At 41.3% G+C, this 19,352-nt stretch overlaps 2 protein-coding genes across 2 annotated transcripts in view; both read right to left on the bottom strand.

Moving 5' to 3' along the window:
- LOC131532945 (nebulin-like) overlaps positions 1 to 6,035 on the bottom strand; it is a 38,113-nt gene extending 32,078 nt beyond the window's left edge. Inside the window, 2 exon segments of the mRNA XM_058764843.1 lie at positions 5,044 to 5,568; positions 5,668 to 6,035. Coding sequence (XP_058620826.1) covers positions 5,044 to 5,568; positions 5,668 to 5,952 — 810 coding nt within the window. The 5' untranslated portion in view covers positions 5,953 to 6,035.
- A 719-nt stretch (positions 6,036 to 6,754) lies between these two features.
- Positions 6,755 to 19,352, bottom strand: part of LOC131532947 (LIM zinc-binding domain-containing Nebulette-like) — a 13,759-nt gene continuing 1,161 nt past the window's right edge. Inside the window, exons 2-4 of the mRNA XM_058764847.1 lie at positions 19,200 to 19,294; positions 10,468 to 10,552; positions 6,755 to 8,370 (exon numbers count right to left, since the gene is read on the bottom strand). Coding sequence (XP_058620830.1) covers positions 8,257 to 8,370; positions 10,468 to 10,552; positions 19,200 to 19,294 — 294 coding nt within the window. The 3' untranslated portion in view covers positions 6,755 to 8,256. The remainder of the gene's footprint in view (positions 8,371 to 10,467; positions 10,553 to 19,199; positions 19,295 to 19,352) is intronic.

The following is a 19,352-nucleotide window of genomic DNA, read 5'->3' as shown; positions in this document are numbered from 1 at the left end:
TGTGGCCAAGAGTAAATGGAAATGTTTTAACAAATAAGATTGATATCAGGTCAGCATGGAATGACCAGGTGTAAACAGGCCCATTCATAATCTATGACAAAAATACTATTATAAACTAGGTTAGTGGATAATTTAGCACCAAAAGTTATTCTAGAAAAATCATGAGTGCAAAATTTTATAATATCTAAACAGTGAAATAACATTATTTAGTGGGGAACAAATAAAAGTGAATATGTGAAGGACTAAATCTGGTCAAATGATACACATTGCTCTTTGTATTGTTGTAAAATACATTAATGAAAACAAGTAAATGTATTTATTTATAAATATAAACTACAAAATTAAAAGACATTCTTTTAAATGTATAGCACAGTAATGAAGGCAGCAGATAGAGGAGTCCTATCTATCATATGTTGCTGCCTCCTCCATTACTGTGCTATACATTAGATTATTAATAGCCTTGACAGGACAGAACAAGAAACGCTAAATAATAGTGATCCACCGATATTGATTTTTTTATTACCGATACCAATTATTTGCATGTTTATGTGCCCGATAACCGATATGCAGAACCAATAGTTATTTACTGTTATAAAGTAAATAAATGGCTGAGTGAAGTAAGTCCATACTTCACTTTGGTTTTTCCTCCTTTCAGTCATCTTAAAAAAAAAGGTTGAAAATTAGCAGTCTTTCATGTTAAATTGAATCTTCATATTACAACAATAAAAACATTTTATTTATAAAAAGCATCAGCGGCAACACTGATATTAACAATAAGCAAAATAATGTTTTCAAATGGAGAAAATAAATAAAGGACAGGAGTCATATCAACTTCATTTTAAGCTACAGTTTTAGTAGGTTTATAAGCTGTTTAATAGGCTAAAGAGTGAAGAATAATTCACTGGATAATTTTAATTCACTGAATAATATTCTCTGGAATATAACAAACAAAACATCGTATTTTATTGCATTTCTCAACTGGTATGTTATATCAGAATTATTAATATGTTTTGTCCTAGATTATGAAATCCCTGCTGACGGCGCTGTTTATCTATGCATTTACACAGAACTATACTCAAACTGCGATCGCTCACAGAGATAATAAATAATTAATTTCCATAGAGATGTATTTATTTAGATGTTTATTAGCGAAATAATGGTTATATAGTAAATGTTAATATAATTTAGTGTGTTTTAAACAAGTGAATCTTGTTAAAAGTTACATGCGGTGGCCGTGCTGAGCATTTCCTGAGCATCAACCGCTGAGTGAACAGCAAAATGAAAGCAGCTTCACGAGACTAATAATGAGCATATAGAATATAGACAACAGAGAGAATTAAATTCAGCACTTTTATTTCCAACATGCGCTCATTCATGGCTGCATATTATTTAATTCAATGACTGTGAGTTCGTCTCTATTTCTTAGAGCCAAGCTGCATAAACTGCATACCAGGCATTTATGTAATACATCTAATTTGTGCATTAATGGCTGTTATATTAAATAAAGTTTACTAACTACAGCAAATCAAGTACCTGCACGTCGTTGTTGTCTCGTCTCCCCTCAGAGGCGCTGCAATGGCAATGGCGATCCTGCGCGCAATTCTCAAAACACCCACAAGATGGCAGCGTTTATCGGTGAATCCAATATCCGAAAATATCGGTAAATCGATATATCGGTCGATCTATACTAAATAATCTTTCATTGCGCAAAAGCATTATAATACGAAAAGCTCCAATATAGAGTGGCACAAAGCGACTATGCGCTTCTCGTGCGCAGAATGACGCGCTTGAAGCAGAACGGAGTCACAGCGCGCAGCTCCGGATAGAGAAGTTCAAAGCACAAAGGAAAGATATATTGATGCATAGCTTATTAAATTTGTGCGATAGTTTATTGAGCCTTTTCTTTTAACAATTTTAAATTTTAGTTATGTGCACTCTTGGAGAGAGTTTCGTCGTCTTGACTGTCGTAACCGAACGTGACACAGTTTGAATGCTGAATGGAGGATGACAGACATACGCAGCAGAGAGAAGAGTTTACGTGAACTTGAGTTTAACGATTTAAATATTCATCTGTACCACACATTAAACTATGGAACGGCTTCAAAACACTTGGACTTTGACTTTATGGTGCTGTATAATGTTTTTGTGCTTTCGGGGGGCTTAAAAATAACACAGAATAGTATACGCACAATATCGGATTTGGATCGGTCTCGTCTGACTGATACCCGACACGCAGAAAATGCCAGTATCAGAGCCGATACTGATCCTGAATTTTGGATTGATGCATCCCTAATTGAAGGCAGTCTGCCAAACGACAGCTTGTGGAATGTTCTATTCTATGATGCGGTGTGGATAAGCCCCGCCTCCGCAGAAGCTCATCAACACCTGCTTCTACATCACTGTCTGTTTAGCCCCGCCCACCGATTTCACATCACTGCCTGTTTAGCCCCGCCCACCGACTCTACATCACTGTGTTTAGCCCCGCCCACCGATTTCACATCGCTGCTTGTTTAACCCCGCCTACCGATTCTACATTGCTGCCTGTTTAGCCCCGCCCACCGATTTCACGGCGCTGCCTGTTTAGCCCCGCCCACCGATTCTAGATCACTGTCTGTTTAGCCCCACCCACCGATTTCACATCGCTGCCTGTTTAGCCCCGCCCACCTATTCTAGATCACTGTCTGTTTAGCCCCGCCCACCGATTCTAGATCACTGTCTGTTTAGCCCCACCCACCGATTTCACATTGCTGCCTGTTTAGCCCCGCCCACCTATTCTAGATCACTGTCTGTTTAGCCCCACCCACCGATTTCACATTGCTGCCTGTTTAGCCCCGCCCACCTATTCTAGATCACTGTCTGTTTAGCCCCACCCACCGATTTCACATCGCTGTCTGTTTAGCCCCACCCACCGATTCTAGATCACTGTCTGTTTAGCCCCACCCACCGATTTCACATCGCTGTCTATTTAGCCCCGCCCACCGATTCTAGATCACTGTCTGTTTAGCCCCACCCACCGATTTCACATCGCTGCTTGTTTAGCCCGCCCACCTATTCTAGATCACTGTCTGTTTAGCCCGCCCACCGATTCTAGATCACTGTCTGTTTAGCCCCACCCACCGATTTCACATCGCTGTCTATTTAGCCCCGCCCACCGATTCTAGATCACTGTCTGTTTAGCCCCACCCACCGATTTCACATCGCTGCTTGTTTAGCCCCGCCCACCTATTCTAGATCACTGTCTGTTTAGCCCCGCCCACCGATTCTAGATCACTGTCTGTTTAGCCCCACCCACCGATTTCACATTGCTGCCTGTTTAGCCCCGCCCACCTATTCTAGATCACTGTCTGTTTAGCCCCACCCACCGATTTCACATCGCTGTCTGTTTAGCCCCACCCACCGATTCTAGATCACTGTCTGTTTAGCCCCACCCACCGATTCTAGATCACTGTCTGTTTAGCCCCGCCCACCGATCCACGCATATAGTGTTTACGAGAGAGGGAAACGCAGGTCTACGCAGAAACCAAATGATAAAGATGCTCTACAAGACGCTGTGCAGTGCCAAGCTGTGAAAAAAACTGTTTTCCTTCTGATCCCAACGTTAGGAAAGAGTGAATGTACCTTATTTTTTTAATGAAGTTCCAGACCGCGTCAGCCGGAACTCGGTCCTTTGTTCACTTCATTTTACCACAGATTCGTTTACAAACAAGGCACAATTCGATTCGGGATTTTCAAAAAGATTGAAACTAAAAGACGATGCTGTCGACTATATTGGATCCAACAGTAATGTCGCAACACAAGTATCTATTACGTGATCACTATTGCTTCGTCTCTTCTTACAGATCGTTTGATATGTATTGAGTTATTTATGCGTTTTTGACCTAAATCACAGCAGCGTCCATCTGTGAGGAATGTAGACTGTCAATCACACACAACTATTAGCCAATCACAGCAGTGGGCATTTACTTCCGAGTCTACAATCCCAGACCCCTTTAATAATAAAACAATAAATAAAATAATTATACATAATGTTTCTTTAATACATGACACTGTGACGTCTGTGGTACTCTGAATGTCTGTCACCTCCAGCTGGATATAAAACCATTCAAATTAATGATAATTATTAATAAAGTTACAATTATAAAACATATAATAAAACAGACCATCAGTTGCTCTGTCTGCCCGTCTCAAACATGAGATTGATTACTGAGAGTGTTTGTCATGATCGAGACTAAAGAGAGCTGACGCTGCCAGACGCACACTGACTGATTCTTCATTATCCTGCGGTTTAATCAACACCGTTACTAACAAACACTCACAACCCACCAGCACTAATGCAGAAGCACACGCAGATGATGCTGCTGTCTGCAGAGAAACACTACAGCTCAATCTCTTGATGATCAGAACCGTCTGATCAGATCTAATGAAATCTGTGAGATATAATGAGTTTTCTGACCCTCACAAACGAACATCACACCCACTGCCACCCATCAGTATGATACAAGCATCCATTCAGACCGAACAACTCATGAACGAGGCGTGATTTCACACCTATCTCATTCATATCTTTAATATAATGTCTTTGTTTAAGAGTTTAAAGCCATGAATTAAACCAAACAGCTACAAGAAGAATCACATTACAGACTTAGATTCAAAGCAGACAAGTATTTGAAAATCTGACAAAAACACAAAGATTTAAGACTTTAGTGAGGATGAAGCACTGCAATTTTTTCAAATGAAAAAAGGTAATCTAAAAATGTTTAACTGATTGATTATATACAGAAATGTTTATTGCAAGGTATGCCAATATACACACACATATTTTGTATTTTGAGAGCGTAGGGAGACTCGGTTATATCATGGGAGTGGGCGGGGCTAAAGAGATTAGTTTTACCACCATCTGCTGTTCAACATGATTATTTCAAAAATAAGTTATAATAATGCAGGCTGATGGCTTCAACAAAATCATAGAGCATTCATTAACATGGGTTAGGATCCTTCACTAAAGAAGAAAATGAATGGCATTTTTGCTTCATTCACACTCACCTCACGGGCCACTGAGTTCGAATCAGGATTTGGATCAGGACTTGGATCAGGACTCAGATCAGGACTCGGATCAGGTTTTGGCTCAGGATTCAGATCAGAAGGTTTTGGCTCAGGATTCGGATCAGGACTTGGATCAGGATTCAGTTTAGGACTCAGATCAGGATTCGGATCAGGACTCGGATCAGGTAGTGGTTCAGGATTCAGATCAGTATTCAGATCAGTATTCGGATCGGGATTCGGATCAGAACTTGGATCAGGATTCAGTTTAGGACTCAGATCAGGATTCGGATCAGGTAGTGGCTCAGGATTCAGATCAGTATTCGGATCGGGATTCGGATCAGAACTTGGATCAGGATTCAGTTTAGGACTCAGATCAGGACTCAGATCAAGATTCAGATCAGGTTTTGGCTCAGGATTCAGATCAGGATCCGGATCAGGACTCGAATCAGGTTTTGGCTCAGGATTCAGATCAGAACTCAGATCAGAACTCGGGTCTGGACCGGCTGTGACGGCTGCTGGTGAATCCTGTGAGAAACACACACACACACACACACACACACACACACAGTGAGCGCGGCCCGTCGTGTGAAGGTCACTGTGTTTCCTCTCGGTCAGCGCTCTCACCTCAGTGGTCAGCTCCACACCTCCATCCATGGGTCCAGCAGCTTCTTCAGCAGACATGACTGAAACAGGAGCTCGGAGCACTGCGCTGGACACAGCTGACCGGAGCAACGCTTCAGCTCGACTGACCAGCTTCTGCTCTGGAACAGACCTTATCAGAGCCGCTTCCCCGTTTAGAAGCACTTGAGCATTATCAGCGCTGAGGAGAAAGTGTCGCACACAGAAAGGAATGTGCAGAGATATGAGCACCTCACACTGACCATTACCATCACTAGTACTAGTGCTCATAGTGATGACAAGTTAACCCTCAGTTAACCAGCACTGATGCCGACTACTCAAACTAAAACTAGTGTCTGAAATCTGGCTGAAACTGAGACCGTGAGCTCATATTCATCAGCTGGAGTTCAGTGTGTGTGTGTGTGTGTGTGTGAGAGAGTGTGTGAGTGTGTGTGTGTGTATTTGTGTGTGTGTTGGTCAGGTGGGATCTGGCTGTGTGTGTGTGTGTGTGTGTGTGTTGATCTGGCCATGTGTGTTGGATCTGCAGCCAAACGTCTGTGAGACACCATATGGGCCGCTCCATGAGAACTGCAGCTCCAACATTCATCATCACAACCGGATCATAACAATCCTCAAAAACACAGAAGATCTTGATTAATATTTCAGTATCCAGTCATCTCAACACAAATATTGACTTTCATCTTGACTACAGGAAGATTGCTGCTATACAACTACTTCAGAAAATATTTAATACATTTTTACTGATTTTAACAATTTCAGATAACTGAATAAAATCATAATTTTTGAGGAATTTCACTAAATCAGGAGATTTTTTTCATTCATGTTTTAATTTATAAAAAAAAAAAATAATAGAGTAAAATCTAAATAATTTTTTTTAACTTAATTTAAGAATAAAAATGAAATGTTTTTTGTAAAATAATTGTGATATTTTCACTTGATTATATTTTAAAAAGGATTGATTAAATTATTAATGTTTTATGAATTCAATTCTGACAGATGTTTGATGATACATTTGTATTAAATCATAACACAGAATCCAGACAACACAGAATTTGGCAAAAACATAAATTAAAATGGAATTTGGTAAAAAAAAAAAGAAAAAAATTTAATTTGGTCATACAACTGTAAAAATGTTGTAAAATTGTTACATTGTTAAAATTTTTGTTTAGTTAATTTGATTAGACATGTTTTTGGAATATTAAAAATGAATGAAACCATTATAATTAAAAAATGGAAAACACTGAATTTACAAACTTCCAGTGACTTCAAACATAAAACTATCTGAACATCAGCAGCTCGAAACGACACACAAATCAACAACAGAAAACAAGTCAGACAGGAAGTTCAGTGGCGTAAACATGTGTTTAAAACCCTGTTTCCTCTTTTCATTCGCTCTAATTACAGAGCAGCATTTACTGGCCGCATCACGTGACCGACAGACGCAGCTAAAAACACTGGACGGGTGGAGCCCATCTCTGGAATTACCACTAACGAGCAGCGGCGATAAGAGCGGCACTGAGGGATTGTGGGATTGAGGCGCTCTCGTTTTCTGTGTTTCACAAACATGTGTGAGACAGCAGTGAGTCTGCATGAGGGAACAATGAGGCACAATCACAGGAAAAGCTCAGCGCTTTAACATCACAATCCAAAAACATAAACGGGGTGAAAACTACAGGACAGACTGAGCTCTAGCTATGTTTACATCCAACTGTTTTAATGCGCATTTTGGAATATTGCATTAAAAAAAACTCTGAATGGAAACTCCAAGATGCGCATAAATTCTAAAAATAATTGAGTAGGATAAAGTTTGTATCCGATAAGAAAAAATGTGCATAAACTACGATGGAAACACATTTGCTGAATAAATTCCTCCATGCGCATCAAAAAGCGCTATGAGACGGCAAACCTGACTAGCAGCGCACCGATCTCGTTCACAGCATCTATGTGTTGTTTTGGTCGTTCTGAAATGCCTGAGGACGGTCTGTCATCAAAGTATTTCTGTTTAAGTGTCTTACACACGACTGCGTTCACAAACAGCAGCATCCGCCTCCGACAGCACTGACAGCATTTATTGTGTTTCGTCTGCTCGCTCTGAGGCGCGCCGGGTCATTTATGACATATGGAAATCAGTGGCTTCCCCTAGTTTTATTAGTGATATTTAGTGCCAGTTTAACAGGAAGTGACGAGTTTCTTCTCTTTGATTCGTTGGATGGAAACGGTGCTTTATTTGCAAATGTTTTATGCGATATTCCAGTTATGCGCATACGTTAAATTCGCATCTTTGGATGGAAACAGCTTCTGTCAGCGACGTCACGCGTGGCGGGGCAGACCTCAGGAGACACAGAGACATCAGATCAGATATTATATTACATATTATAGATATTATATATTATGAATCCAGATCATCTCACCTGCATCTCAGCGTGATCTCAGAGTCGCTCCAGTCCGGTCCGGTCTTTTCATTCATAGTGACAGTAGTGTGATATTGTGTTTGTTATCAGAGACCAAAAGCACCTCACACTCTCTCACACACACACATACAGGTGTTTTTACCGCGCTATAGTGATCAGTGTATCATACGTTACTGATGTGCTCCTGTGTTCTTCTGAGTCTCTGCAGCTCCGGCGTGTCTGTGACGATACTGAAGCCTCGGCCTTTGCTCTCCTCAAAGTCTCGCTTATATCTCACCTGCAAACATCATGAGGACAGAACACTGTTCAGTCAGTCACAGAGCGATTCTGACTGTAAATATCACACTGACTCTCGCCGTCACACCAATACTGTGATCACAGTCTGTCTGATCCAACCACACGCGTGTGACTGACAGCAACAGCTCAGAGTGAGCGAATGAGTGAATCACTTCCTGAAGGACTGAATGAACAACTCACAGTGATTCTCCTAGCAGATTCAAACTGACTCAGTGAACGACTCAGTGATTCTTCTAGCAGATTCAAACTGACTCAGTGAACGACTCAGTGATTCTTCTAGCAGATTCAATCTGTCTGAATGAAAGAATCACTTCCTGCAGGACTGTGATTCTTCGAGAGGAGCAGCATCTGCTCTGGTCTGCCATCACCTTCTGTCAGCCCAGCGTGACACACACACACACACACACACACACACACATCTTCTGTATAAGATCTAAGATGGCGGCGCACATGGCAGCTACGGTGCTTAGCTCTTCAGTGTTTATACCGTTTTCTCATCAGCCTCATTCAGGACGGTGACGAGTCTGCTTACAGACGGGAGGTTAAGGAGCTGTCTGGTGCAGTCTTAACAACCTGGAGCTCAACACGCTCAAAACTGTGGAGATGACTGTTGACTTCAGGAGAAACCCTCCTGCTCTCCCCCCCACTCACCATCATGAACAGCACTGTGACTGCAGTGGAGTCATTCAGGTTCCTGGACACCACCATCTCTCAGGACCTGAAGTGGGACAATCACATTGAATCCATGTGAAAAAGGCCCAGCAGAGGTTCCTTCGTCAGCTGAGGAAGTTCAACCTGCCACAGGAGCTGCTGAACCAGTTCTATTCTGCCATCATTGAATCCGTCCTCTGCACGTCAATAACTGTCTGGTTCAGCTCAGCTACCAGATCTGACCTCAGAAGACTACAGAGGGTAGTCCGGACTGCTGAGCGAATCACTGGTACAACCCTCCCTACTCTCCAAGAACTGCACTCATCCAGAGTGAACAAAAGAGCTGAAATCACTCTGGACCCTCACATCCAGCACACTCGCTCTGAACTGCTGCCGTCTGGTCGACGCTACAGAGCTCTGAGCACCAGAACGACCAGCACAGGAGCAGTTTCTTCTCTCAGACAATCCATCTCATGAACACTGGACATTAAACATGGAACACACAACACTATTATGCATTATTTACTTAACACACATACTTATTTACATTTCAAATTTGCACATATCATACCTGTGCATACATAATTGTCTATATTATATATTGTTTTTGCTATTTTGTACATTGTCTATTTTGTATATGATTCTTTTTATTATCTGTGTCCTGTTGCTGTCATTCTGTCGCACTGTGGAGCTTCTGTCACTGTAACAAATTCCTCGTATGTGTAAACATACCTGCAATAAAAGCTCATTCTCATTCTCAAAAGGTTTTGTTAAAAAACCTAAAAGAAATCTAAACTGGTTTCATTGTAGTCTGACATGATTCACTATGACTGAATCAACCAGATCTTGAGTGATTCATAGTTTGCTTCATGATGAGCTGAAGCAGTGAGCGCAGTGTTTTATGAGCCGATCAGAACAGAGCCGTGACCCGTTTTTAGGTCACAATCCTCTGATGTAAAACACAGACACGCTGTGATATGTGGGACATCAGCGTCGATCTCACGGCTCAATCGAACGAACATAACGAGCGAACGCGACCGGTGATCCGAACGAACTCATCTGAACGTCTGGAAACACAAACGCCGCAGGATGTGAAATATTTATCACTCAAAGCGCTTCTCTGTTCAGTTCTCAGATTGGCTCAGAATTTTGCATGTAGCATAATCTTTGTGAGCAATGTTTAATAAATAAGAGACGTGTGACGCCGGTTTCCAGATATCTGCAGTGTTTCTGTGTGTTTCTGCTCGACATGAACATCCAGAAGAATCAAAGGAAGACGGCGCAGAAATCTGGGTCACCGTCATAAAACACGCTTTGGATTCCTGCTTAATGCTTTCATGCAAGATTCACTGTGAAATGAGTCCTGGACGTCAGAGGAGCTCCAGATCCGTGTGATTCTGACCGGAAACACAGGTGTGACGCTCACCTGACTCTGTAGTTCACTCTGCTGCTTCAGACGCAGGTTCTCCGGTGTGTCCGTCACGATAGTGAACGACGTCTTGGGATAGTGACTGCAAACAAAACACAAACACATTCATTACAGTTTCCTCAACTGCTTACATTTTCAAAACTTTGCCTCTTTTTTTCCAAACTTTAGACACAAATCCAAGAATTGCACAAAATATAAAATGCCTCACATCTCTTGAAAAATGAAGCATTGCATTCAAACTATCACAAACACATCTCAAAAGCAAACACCTTTGCCATAAGATTAATTCCTGTTAGATTTGTGTGTGTTACACAGAGAACTGTGTGTTGTGTTTTACAAAAAGTTAGAGCGTCAGCTTTCAGAAACTGTGTGACAAGGAAAGATTGTGTGTTAATTATTGACGTAAAACATGTTCATTCAGATACAGTTCATTCATTGAGTCTCACGGATTCGTTTATTCTGTCAGACGCCTCATAAAACATCCTGCTGAACGTCTGCTGTGTGATTCACAGAAATAAAGATCATAATAAAAACATTCAAGATCAAACGAGTCATGTTTGGGAGGATTTCCTTTAACGCTCGACGAGAGCTAAAAATGAATCTGTTCTCCTGTGATGCGCCGATAACCTTTCTGCTCTAATCACAGTAATAATCATCTCCTCAAACTCTGAAAATAACACAATGGCTTTTCATCACTGCTATTGTGTGATAAAAATAAAGCATGAATAGCCATTGAATCAGCTGAACGTTTCCCTGGCAACCCCTGACCCCGCCCCCAAACACATACAACCAATCAGCTCCCGATCGCACGGGTGCAGCTGTCAATCAAACATCAGGACAGGAAGTGAGGGAGTGACTGTATCCTGAGGGAGGAACATTTCCCATGAGCCTCTCTGACTGCATGAGTTCAGGAAAGAGTGTGAAACTGAAGTGAATCTGAATCCAGATCGAATGCAGTATTTGTTCTCGGACCTTCCTGGTGGTTCAGTCACACAGAAGAAGCCCAAAGCAGCGTTTGTTTGTTATCCGAGTGTGTTTCTGTGTCCCGGACGCCCTGCAATTACAGCTCATAAACCAGAGCAGAGCGACTCTCCAGAGACACGCTAACGACCGCCTGACGAGTTTAACCTTCCTCAAGACTCTTCTGCTCAACAACACCGTGTCTGTTTGATTCAAAAATATTATGACAGTTCAAAAAAATGTTTTCAAATCAGCATATTAGATTGATGATGTTTTAAATTGTGATAACATTTCACATTGTTACTGTATTTTCAAATAAACACAGCCTTGGTGAGAAGAAGAGACTTCTTTCAGAAAAATAAAAAGTTTTTCTGGATTGCTGACACACTGTTCATGAAACAATTCACCATTTTCTCACAACTATAAACACAATCTCAAAACTACACACCAACTTGTGCAAACTTCCGACTTTCAGGTCAAAACCAAATACTTTAGTCAAAAACATTCTCTTTTGTCAGAATCTAATCTTTGGCCTCAGATGAGACACAAAGCTGTCAAATACACAGAATATTTTCCTGACCAGAGAACACTAGTGAGATCAGTTCATAAAAACCTCCTTTTGGGAAACAGGAATCCTGCAATAACTGTTACAGTATACGGCATACATAGAGCGCTGCAGATACAGTAAACTTTAAGAAACGTTTACCTACATTACACTACTGTAAAGAGATCCTACAGTAGATGAAAATCACTAGAAGAGAACAAAGACCAAACAACTGAATATACAGAAAACACACTGGAATATCCTGTCAGTCACTGTACATAAATAAATAAATACAGCATCCTCTGCCGAGCTGCGTTACAGTATTGGTAATATCCTTATTTGTTATACTATAACAGTTTCTTAGTCTTCTGAGAAAAGACTTCTCTGCGTCCTCGACAGACTCTCAGTTCTGCACAAATACATGTCAGAAGTACTGGGCTTCAAATCAGTTCAGCAGTTCTGAGTTTGAGGCTGTGTGCTACTGTATTTACAGTACGAGTCCTCTCATCTGAAGTACTGTAACTGTAATGTGTGAGTAGATGATCCTCATGATCAGTCCATGCAGAAGAACACGGTCAACTATACTGCTTTATATTTCATCAGCAACAAATGACCTTTGACCTCGTCCCCTTCATTTGTCTTTTCTCCTCCTCTTCCTCTTTATTACCAGGATTCATTTCCCAAAACACATAATCGGCTCTTGTTCATATCATCCTGAGATTCTGACTGCTGTCATCAGTGTTAATGTTCACACAGGGATAAATGTTGCTGTTTGTGTTCATTTTGTGATTCTTGAGGTAGTTATATTGTGTGTTTGTGTTTTCTGAATGAGAACATGGTTAAATCTGCAGAATGATGCTGTTCTTGTGTAGTTTCGCAGAAAACACTGAGTAAATTGAAGCATGTGTGAAAACAGGTGAAATGTGTTCAAAGTTTTGAGAAACGTGTCTTTGTTTCGAGAACTGTATGAATGGTTTGGAAACTTGTGCCGAATGAATCAGTTTCAGTGTGTTAGCAATCCAGAAAAACTGTAATAATTCCAAACCTTTGAACAGTACTTCTAAAGTTTGGTGAATAAACACACATAAGAGGAAACTCTCCCGTCACACAGCGGCACAAAGTTCATTTGAAGATTCACAGCATGAAGCAATGACTGAAGCAGCCTGTCTCTGTGTGTGTGTGTGAGAGAGAGTGTGTGTGTGTGTGTGTGTGTGTGTGTGTGTGTGTGTGTGTGTGTGTGTGTGTGTGTGTGTGTGTGAGAGAGTGTGTGTGTGTGTGTGTGTGTGTGTGTGTGTGTGTGTGAGAGTGTGTGTGTGTGTGTGTGTGTGTGTGTGTGTGTGTGTGTGTGTGTGTGTGTGTGTGTGTGTGTGTGTGTGTGTGTGAGAGTGAGTGTGTGTGTGTGTGTGTGTGTGCCAGTGAGTGTGAGTGTGTGTGTGTGTGTGTGTGTGTGTGTGTGTGTTGAACAGGTCTTCTGTTGTGTTCAGGACTGGAGTTACTCTCGTCTCCACTAGCAACTCTGCTCACTTTGTTTGAATCGTGACGCTCGATCCTCAGAAACAAAGAGCCGCTCTGTGGGACGCTGAAGTTCTGCGTCTGAGCCAAAGAACACGGCAGGAACCTGAAAAACAGGAGCAGTGACCAGCACGGCTCCGTCTCAACCAACACACACTCACTAGAGAGCACACTCGATCCCTCCTGACGTGACACACAGGTCAGATCAGATCACAGCGGTGAGAGTTCAGCTCAGGCTTAATTAGGGTTACAGGTATTACAGTTATTATTACAGGGTTTTTACAGTTAACTAACTAAAAAAACATTATTGTTACTTAAACTAAAATAAATAAAACAAAATAAATAAATAAAAATAAAATCAAGCAAAATCTTGAAAGCCTCTCAGTGAACATGGATTGTATATAAACTGCTTGTAAGCGGCAGTCAGTCGTGACGTCTTCATGTGTGTCACACTCGTTCATTCATGAGGATCCAGCAGCTTCTGTGTTTTACAGCAGCGTAACACTGATTAAACAGTAAAATCCCAACTGAAGAGCATGAATTTCTGTCCTGATTTGCATGGTAATGAAGGAAATAACAGAAGGAGACGTTTGTGAGCGGGATCAACCGCTCTGTTAATCATTTCAGCTCATTTGTTTTCATCCTCACACAAACGAGCGCTTCCTCTTTGATGTGACATCACGTGTGACCACGCTTGAATGGACCAGAGCAGAAGAAGAGGTTTCCATAGCAACGGCCCACACACACACACACACACACACACCTGAACGAGTGAAACTCTTCTCGGGACACACATGAAGAGCTGCTGTTTCATAAACTCACTCGGTCCAGGACTGAATCCTCTGACAGACGCAGCTGCTGATCATCGAGAGGAATCAGTTCATAAAGAAACAAAACAAACCATCCCACCTCCTGCTCATACCTGTGTATGCTATCATATCAAATATGATCTGTCCTGAATCAGACGAGAATCGCTCATCGGGGGTTTATAATAATAAACAAAGATGTCAGTGTTTAAATATACGATCAGCCTTTTCAAAGAGCGGCTCTGAACATCCTGCTGGAGCTCAAACACTACGAGGAAACACCTGCTTGTGTTCCGGTGCTGCTTCAGGAGACAAACACTGAAACACTCACAGTCTCGCCTCACATTCACTGTATCTGTTAACAGTGGTGTTTATTAACTGCATTTCTCTGTGCTGTGATGATGATTAAACACAAACGAGTGCAGAGATGAAGCACAGCTCAACTGATGCTGTGAGGAAATCTGGACGCCTGAAGCGCTTGGATCGGCCCGCACACTGACCTGAGTAGGTGCATCAGCACACACACACACAGAGAAACACACACACACACACACACACACACACAGAGAAACACACACACACACACACACACACACACAGTTTATGGGTTACATGTGCTTATATGGATCACATACACACTAAACACTGAACACAGTCTCCATGTGAAGCACAGGCCGATGATCACAGATCCACACATGAGTCTCCCACACACACACACACACACACACACACAATCTCTCTACATTCTCTGTCATCTCTCTATAGTCTCTCTACAGTCTTTCTGTGGTTTCTCAGCCTGGTTCTCGTGAGCGTGGGGTGTGTGGGTGTTTCACCCCTGAGGGCAAGCGTTTGGCCCACATTTACACTGGCCAGTACACAAACACACACACACACACACACACACACACACACAAATATACATATAGCGATGTGTTTAATTATGTGTTATTATATAATTCAACACTTGTGTAATATGAACTGAATTATATAGATGAAAGAGAAATGCTGTTGCTGTATTAATGAGCCTCAGATGCATTTCAGCTCCATCTGAGACCATCAGAACACAAACAAACAAACAAACAAACAAACATCTGAACACAGACAAACATCTAAACAGACAAACATCTAAACAGACAAACAAACATCTGAACACAGACAAACATCTAAACAAACAAACAAACATCTAAACAGACAAACAAACATTTGAACAAACATCTGAACACAGACAAACATCTAAACAGATCTGAACAGACAAACAAACATCTAAACAGACAAACATCTGAACACAGACAAACAAACATCTAAACAGACAAACAAACGAACATCTGAACAGACAAACAAACATCTAAACACAGACAAACATCTGAACACAGACAAACAAACATCTGAACACAGACAAACATCTGAACACAGACAAACATCTAAACAGACAAACATCTAAACAGATCTGAACAGACAAACAAACATCTAAACAGACAAACATCTGAACACAGACAAACAAACATCTAAACAGACAAACAAACAAACATCTGAACAGACAAAAAAACATCTGAACACAGACAAACATCTGAACAGACAAACATCTAAACAGATCTGAACAGACAAACAAACATCTAAACAGACAAACATCTGAACAGACAAACAAACATCTAAACAGACAAACAAAAAACATCTGAACACAGACAAACATCTGAACAGACAAACATCTGAACAGACAAACATCTAAACAGATCTGAACAGACAAACAAACATCTAAACAGACAAACATCTGAACACAAACAAACACCTAAACAGACAAACAAACGAACATCTGAACAGACAAAAAAACAAACATCTAAACATACAAACATCTGAACACAGACAAACATCTGAACAGACAAACAAACATCTGAACAGACAAACATCTGAACACAGACAAACATCTGAACAGACAAGCAAACATCTGAACAGACAAACATCTGAACAGACAAACAAACATCTGAACACAGACAAACATCTGAACAGACAAACAAACATCTGAACAGACAAGCAAACATCTGAACACAGACTAATATTTGAACAGACAAACATCTGAACACAGACAAACAAATATCTAAACAGATAAACATCTAAACAGACAAACATCTAAACAGATAAACAAACGAACATCTGAACAGACAAACAAACATCTAAACAGACAAACATCTGAACACAGACAAACAAAGACAAACAAACATCTAAACAGACAAACATCTGAACAGACAAAAACAAACAAACAAACAAACATCTGAACAGACAAAAAACAAACAAACAAACATCTGAACAGAAAAACAAATATCAAATATCTGAACACAAACTATGTAGTTGCTAAGGTGCTTTAGGTGGTCGCCAGAGTGTTGCTATGAAGTTGCTAGGGTATTGTGGGAGGTTGTTAGGGCATTGCTATATGGTCGCTAGATAAACACACTGTAGAAACACACAGCTGATGGGCAGAACTGAGCTGCTGCTCTCACCGACCTGAATAACGACATGATCATTCAGTGAGAAAAATAAGCGTAAAACTGAACAACATCACTGCTGGAGGAGCTCCAGGGCGTTCACGAGGACGTCATTTCTTCACTTTCATCTTCTGGGATTATGTAGGAACCTGACGGGGTGGAAGGTGGAGCGGGGCTGCGGTTCTCAAAGGCAGCGTGAGTTTAAGTAGATAGCAAATCAACGTTTGTTTATAATTGTCAGACGTTTAGCAGCGGTTCTTCAATCATGAGAGTCACCAAACGTCTGTTTCACAAATGTCACACAAAGTAATGAGATCAAGCAACAATGTGCAAAAGGTCACCACAAACTGACATTTAAACACAATCAACAGCAAATAAAGAAAAGGCCATGCTACTGTGCCAACATTTACAGCATAGTCACTCAATTAACCCTCAGTCATGTGACCTGACTCCTAACGAACACACGGCTCAGTCGCACCAACCACACAGTGTGTGTGTGTGTGTGTGTGTGTGTGTGTGTGCATGTGTGTGTGTGTGTGTGTGTGTGTGTGTGTGCATGTGTGTGTGTGTGTGTGTGTGTGTGTGTGTGTGCATGTGAGTGTGTGTGTGTGTGTGCGTGTGTGTGTGTGTGCATGTGTGTGTGTGTGTGTGCGTGTGTGTGTGTGTGCATGTGTGTGTGTGTGTGTGTGTGCATGTGAGTGTGCATGTGTGTGTGTGTGTGCGTGTGTGTGTGTGTGTGTGTGTGCATGTGTGTGTGTGTGTGTGTGTGTGTGCATGTGAGTGTGTGTGTGTGTGTGTGTGCGTGTGTGTGTGTGTGTGTGTGTGTGTGTGTGTGTGTGCATGTGTGTGTGTGTTTGTGCCAGAGCAGAGGCTGCTTCCTATGAAACTTCTTGATGAAACAGCAGCGTTTCTCCCGAAAACAAGCGTCCCGTCCAGCAGCTCAGACTCTACACCACTCCTTTCATTTCTCTCTGCGTCTCATAAAGGCTCAGCGCAGGATAATAAACACACTGGGACGTGCGCTTTGATGAGAACTCAAAACAGATGGAGGAGAGTCACCTGTGAAAGCCACCGGCTACACACAACAAACAGCCAGAGAAACTGAGACGACTCCATCAGCAGCTACAACCTCCGAGAAGATCTGATAAACTCTAGGATAACACCACAGCTATAACAATAACGACACAGAGGAAAGATATCACTGGAATCACTTTAAGAACGTATTTTGTCCAGCTGATTGACAGCCAATCAGAATCCATCCTGCTTTAAGAGCTTGAGCATTTAAAGCTACGGAAAACAATTGCAGCGTTTATAATAATCAGAATGTTATCGTCCGCTGGTGTGGACGTGTTACATGTTTTACTAATAAAGCGCACGGCGAAGGAGTAAAATCAAAAACAGAGTCTTTTAATGAAAATCCACACAAGGAACAGAAATACTCCAGGAGCGAGGGGTAGCAAACACAGATCAAATAATAGCAGACGAAGAAACAGTGAAGAACACAGGCTTTAAATACTAAACGTAATCAAGGGGAAACAGAAACGGTGTGGAGCTAATTAACTAATCAGGGGAACTAAGGAAACTAGGTCAACATGTAACAGGATGCTAATACATAATATTAATAATTCTAATACTAATAATATTAGTAATCATTAGTAATACAGTTATAATTATTGTAAGGGGTGTTTTATTGTAGTTACTGTTATGATTCACATTCTAGTAATGGTTATCACTAGCTGGGTTTCCATCCAAAGTTGCGACTTTAACTTTTATGCGCAAAATTGGAATATCGCATAAAACATTTGCGAATAAGCACCGTTTCCATCCAACGAGTCAAAGAGAACAAACTCATCACTTCCTGATAAACTGCCACTAAATACATCACTAAGAAAACTAGGAGAAGACACTGAATATAATAATTTTCATATAATAAATTACTTGCGAAACAAAATAAATTCGGGCAATGCTTTCGGAGGCGGATGCTGCTGTTTGGGAACACAGTCGTGTGAGACAATTACACAGAAATACTATATAGACGACCAAAGCAACATTTCAGATGCTGTGAGCGAGATCGGTGCGCTGGTTAGTCACGTTATCCCGTCTCATAGCGCAAACTCACATGACTTTTTGATGTGTATGCAAATGTGTTTCCATCTTCCGTTATTCGCATTAAGCCTGTTTCGCGCAAATTTTTGCGAAATTGTGCATTTCCATCACTCGTTTCTGATGTGAAACTTCTAAATGCACATAAAAACAGGGTGATGGAAACATAGCTACTGTAGTTATAGTTTTCATTATAGCTGTAGTTATTGATATAGTGTGAAGGAGTGTTAACACTCAGTTCTGGACGCAGATGAAACTGAATCCTGGGCCTCCTCCTCCTCGTACCGTCCTTCATCACTCGTGTGAAAGGCACAGAAGCACACTTACGTGTTACAGTAGGGTTTCTTGTCGTAGCCTTTGTAGTTCTTCATGTTGAGCGTCATCTTACACACTTCACAGTGGAAACAGCCTTTGTGCCAGTTCTGAAAAACCGCAGGACATCACAACATCACTGCAGATTCTGATCAGTTAATAATGCCA

The sequence above is a fragment of the Onychostoma macrolepis genome, chromosome 24, assembly GCF_012432095.1.
Source record: "Onychostoma macrolepis isolate SWU-2019 chromosome 24, ASM1243209v1, whole genome shotgun sequence".
In the NCBI taxonomy this organism is placed as follows: Eukaryota; Metazoa; Chordata; class Actinopteri; order Cypriniformes; family Cyprinidae; genus Onychostoma; species Onychostoma macrolepis.
The sequence above is the reverse complement of the archived record's forward strand: the minus strand, read 5'-3'. Positions and strand labels throughout refer to the sequence as shown.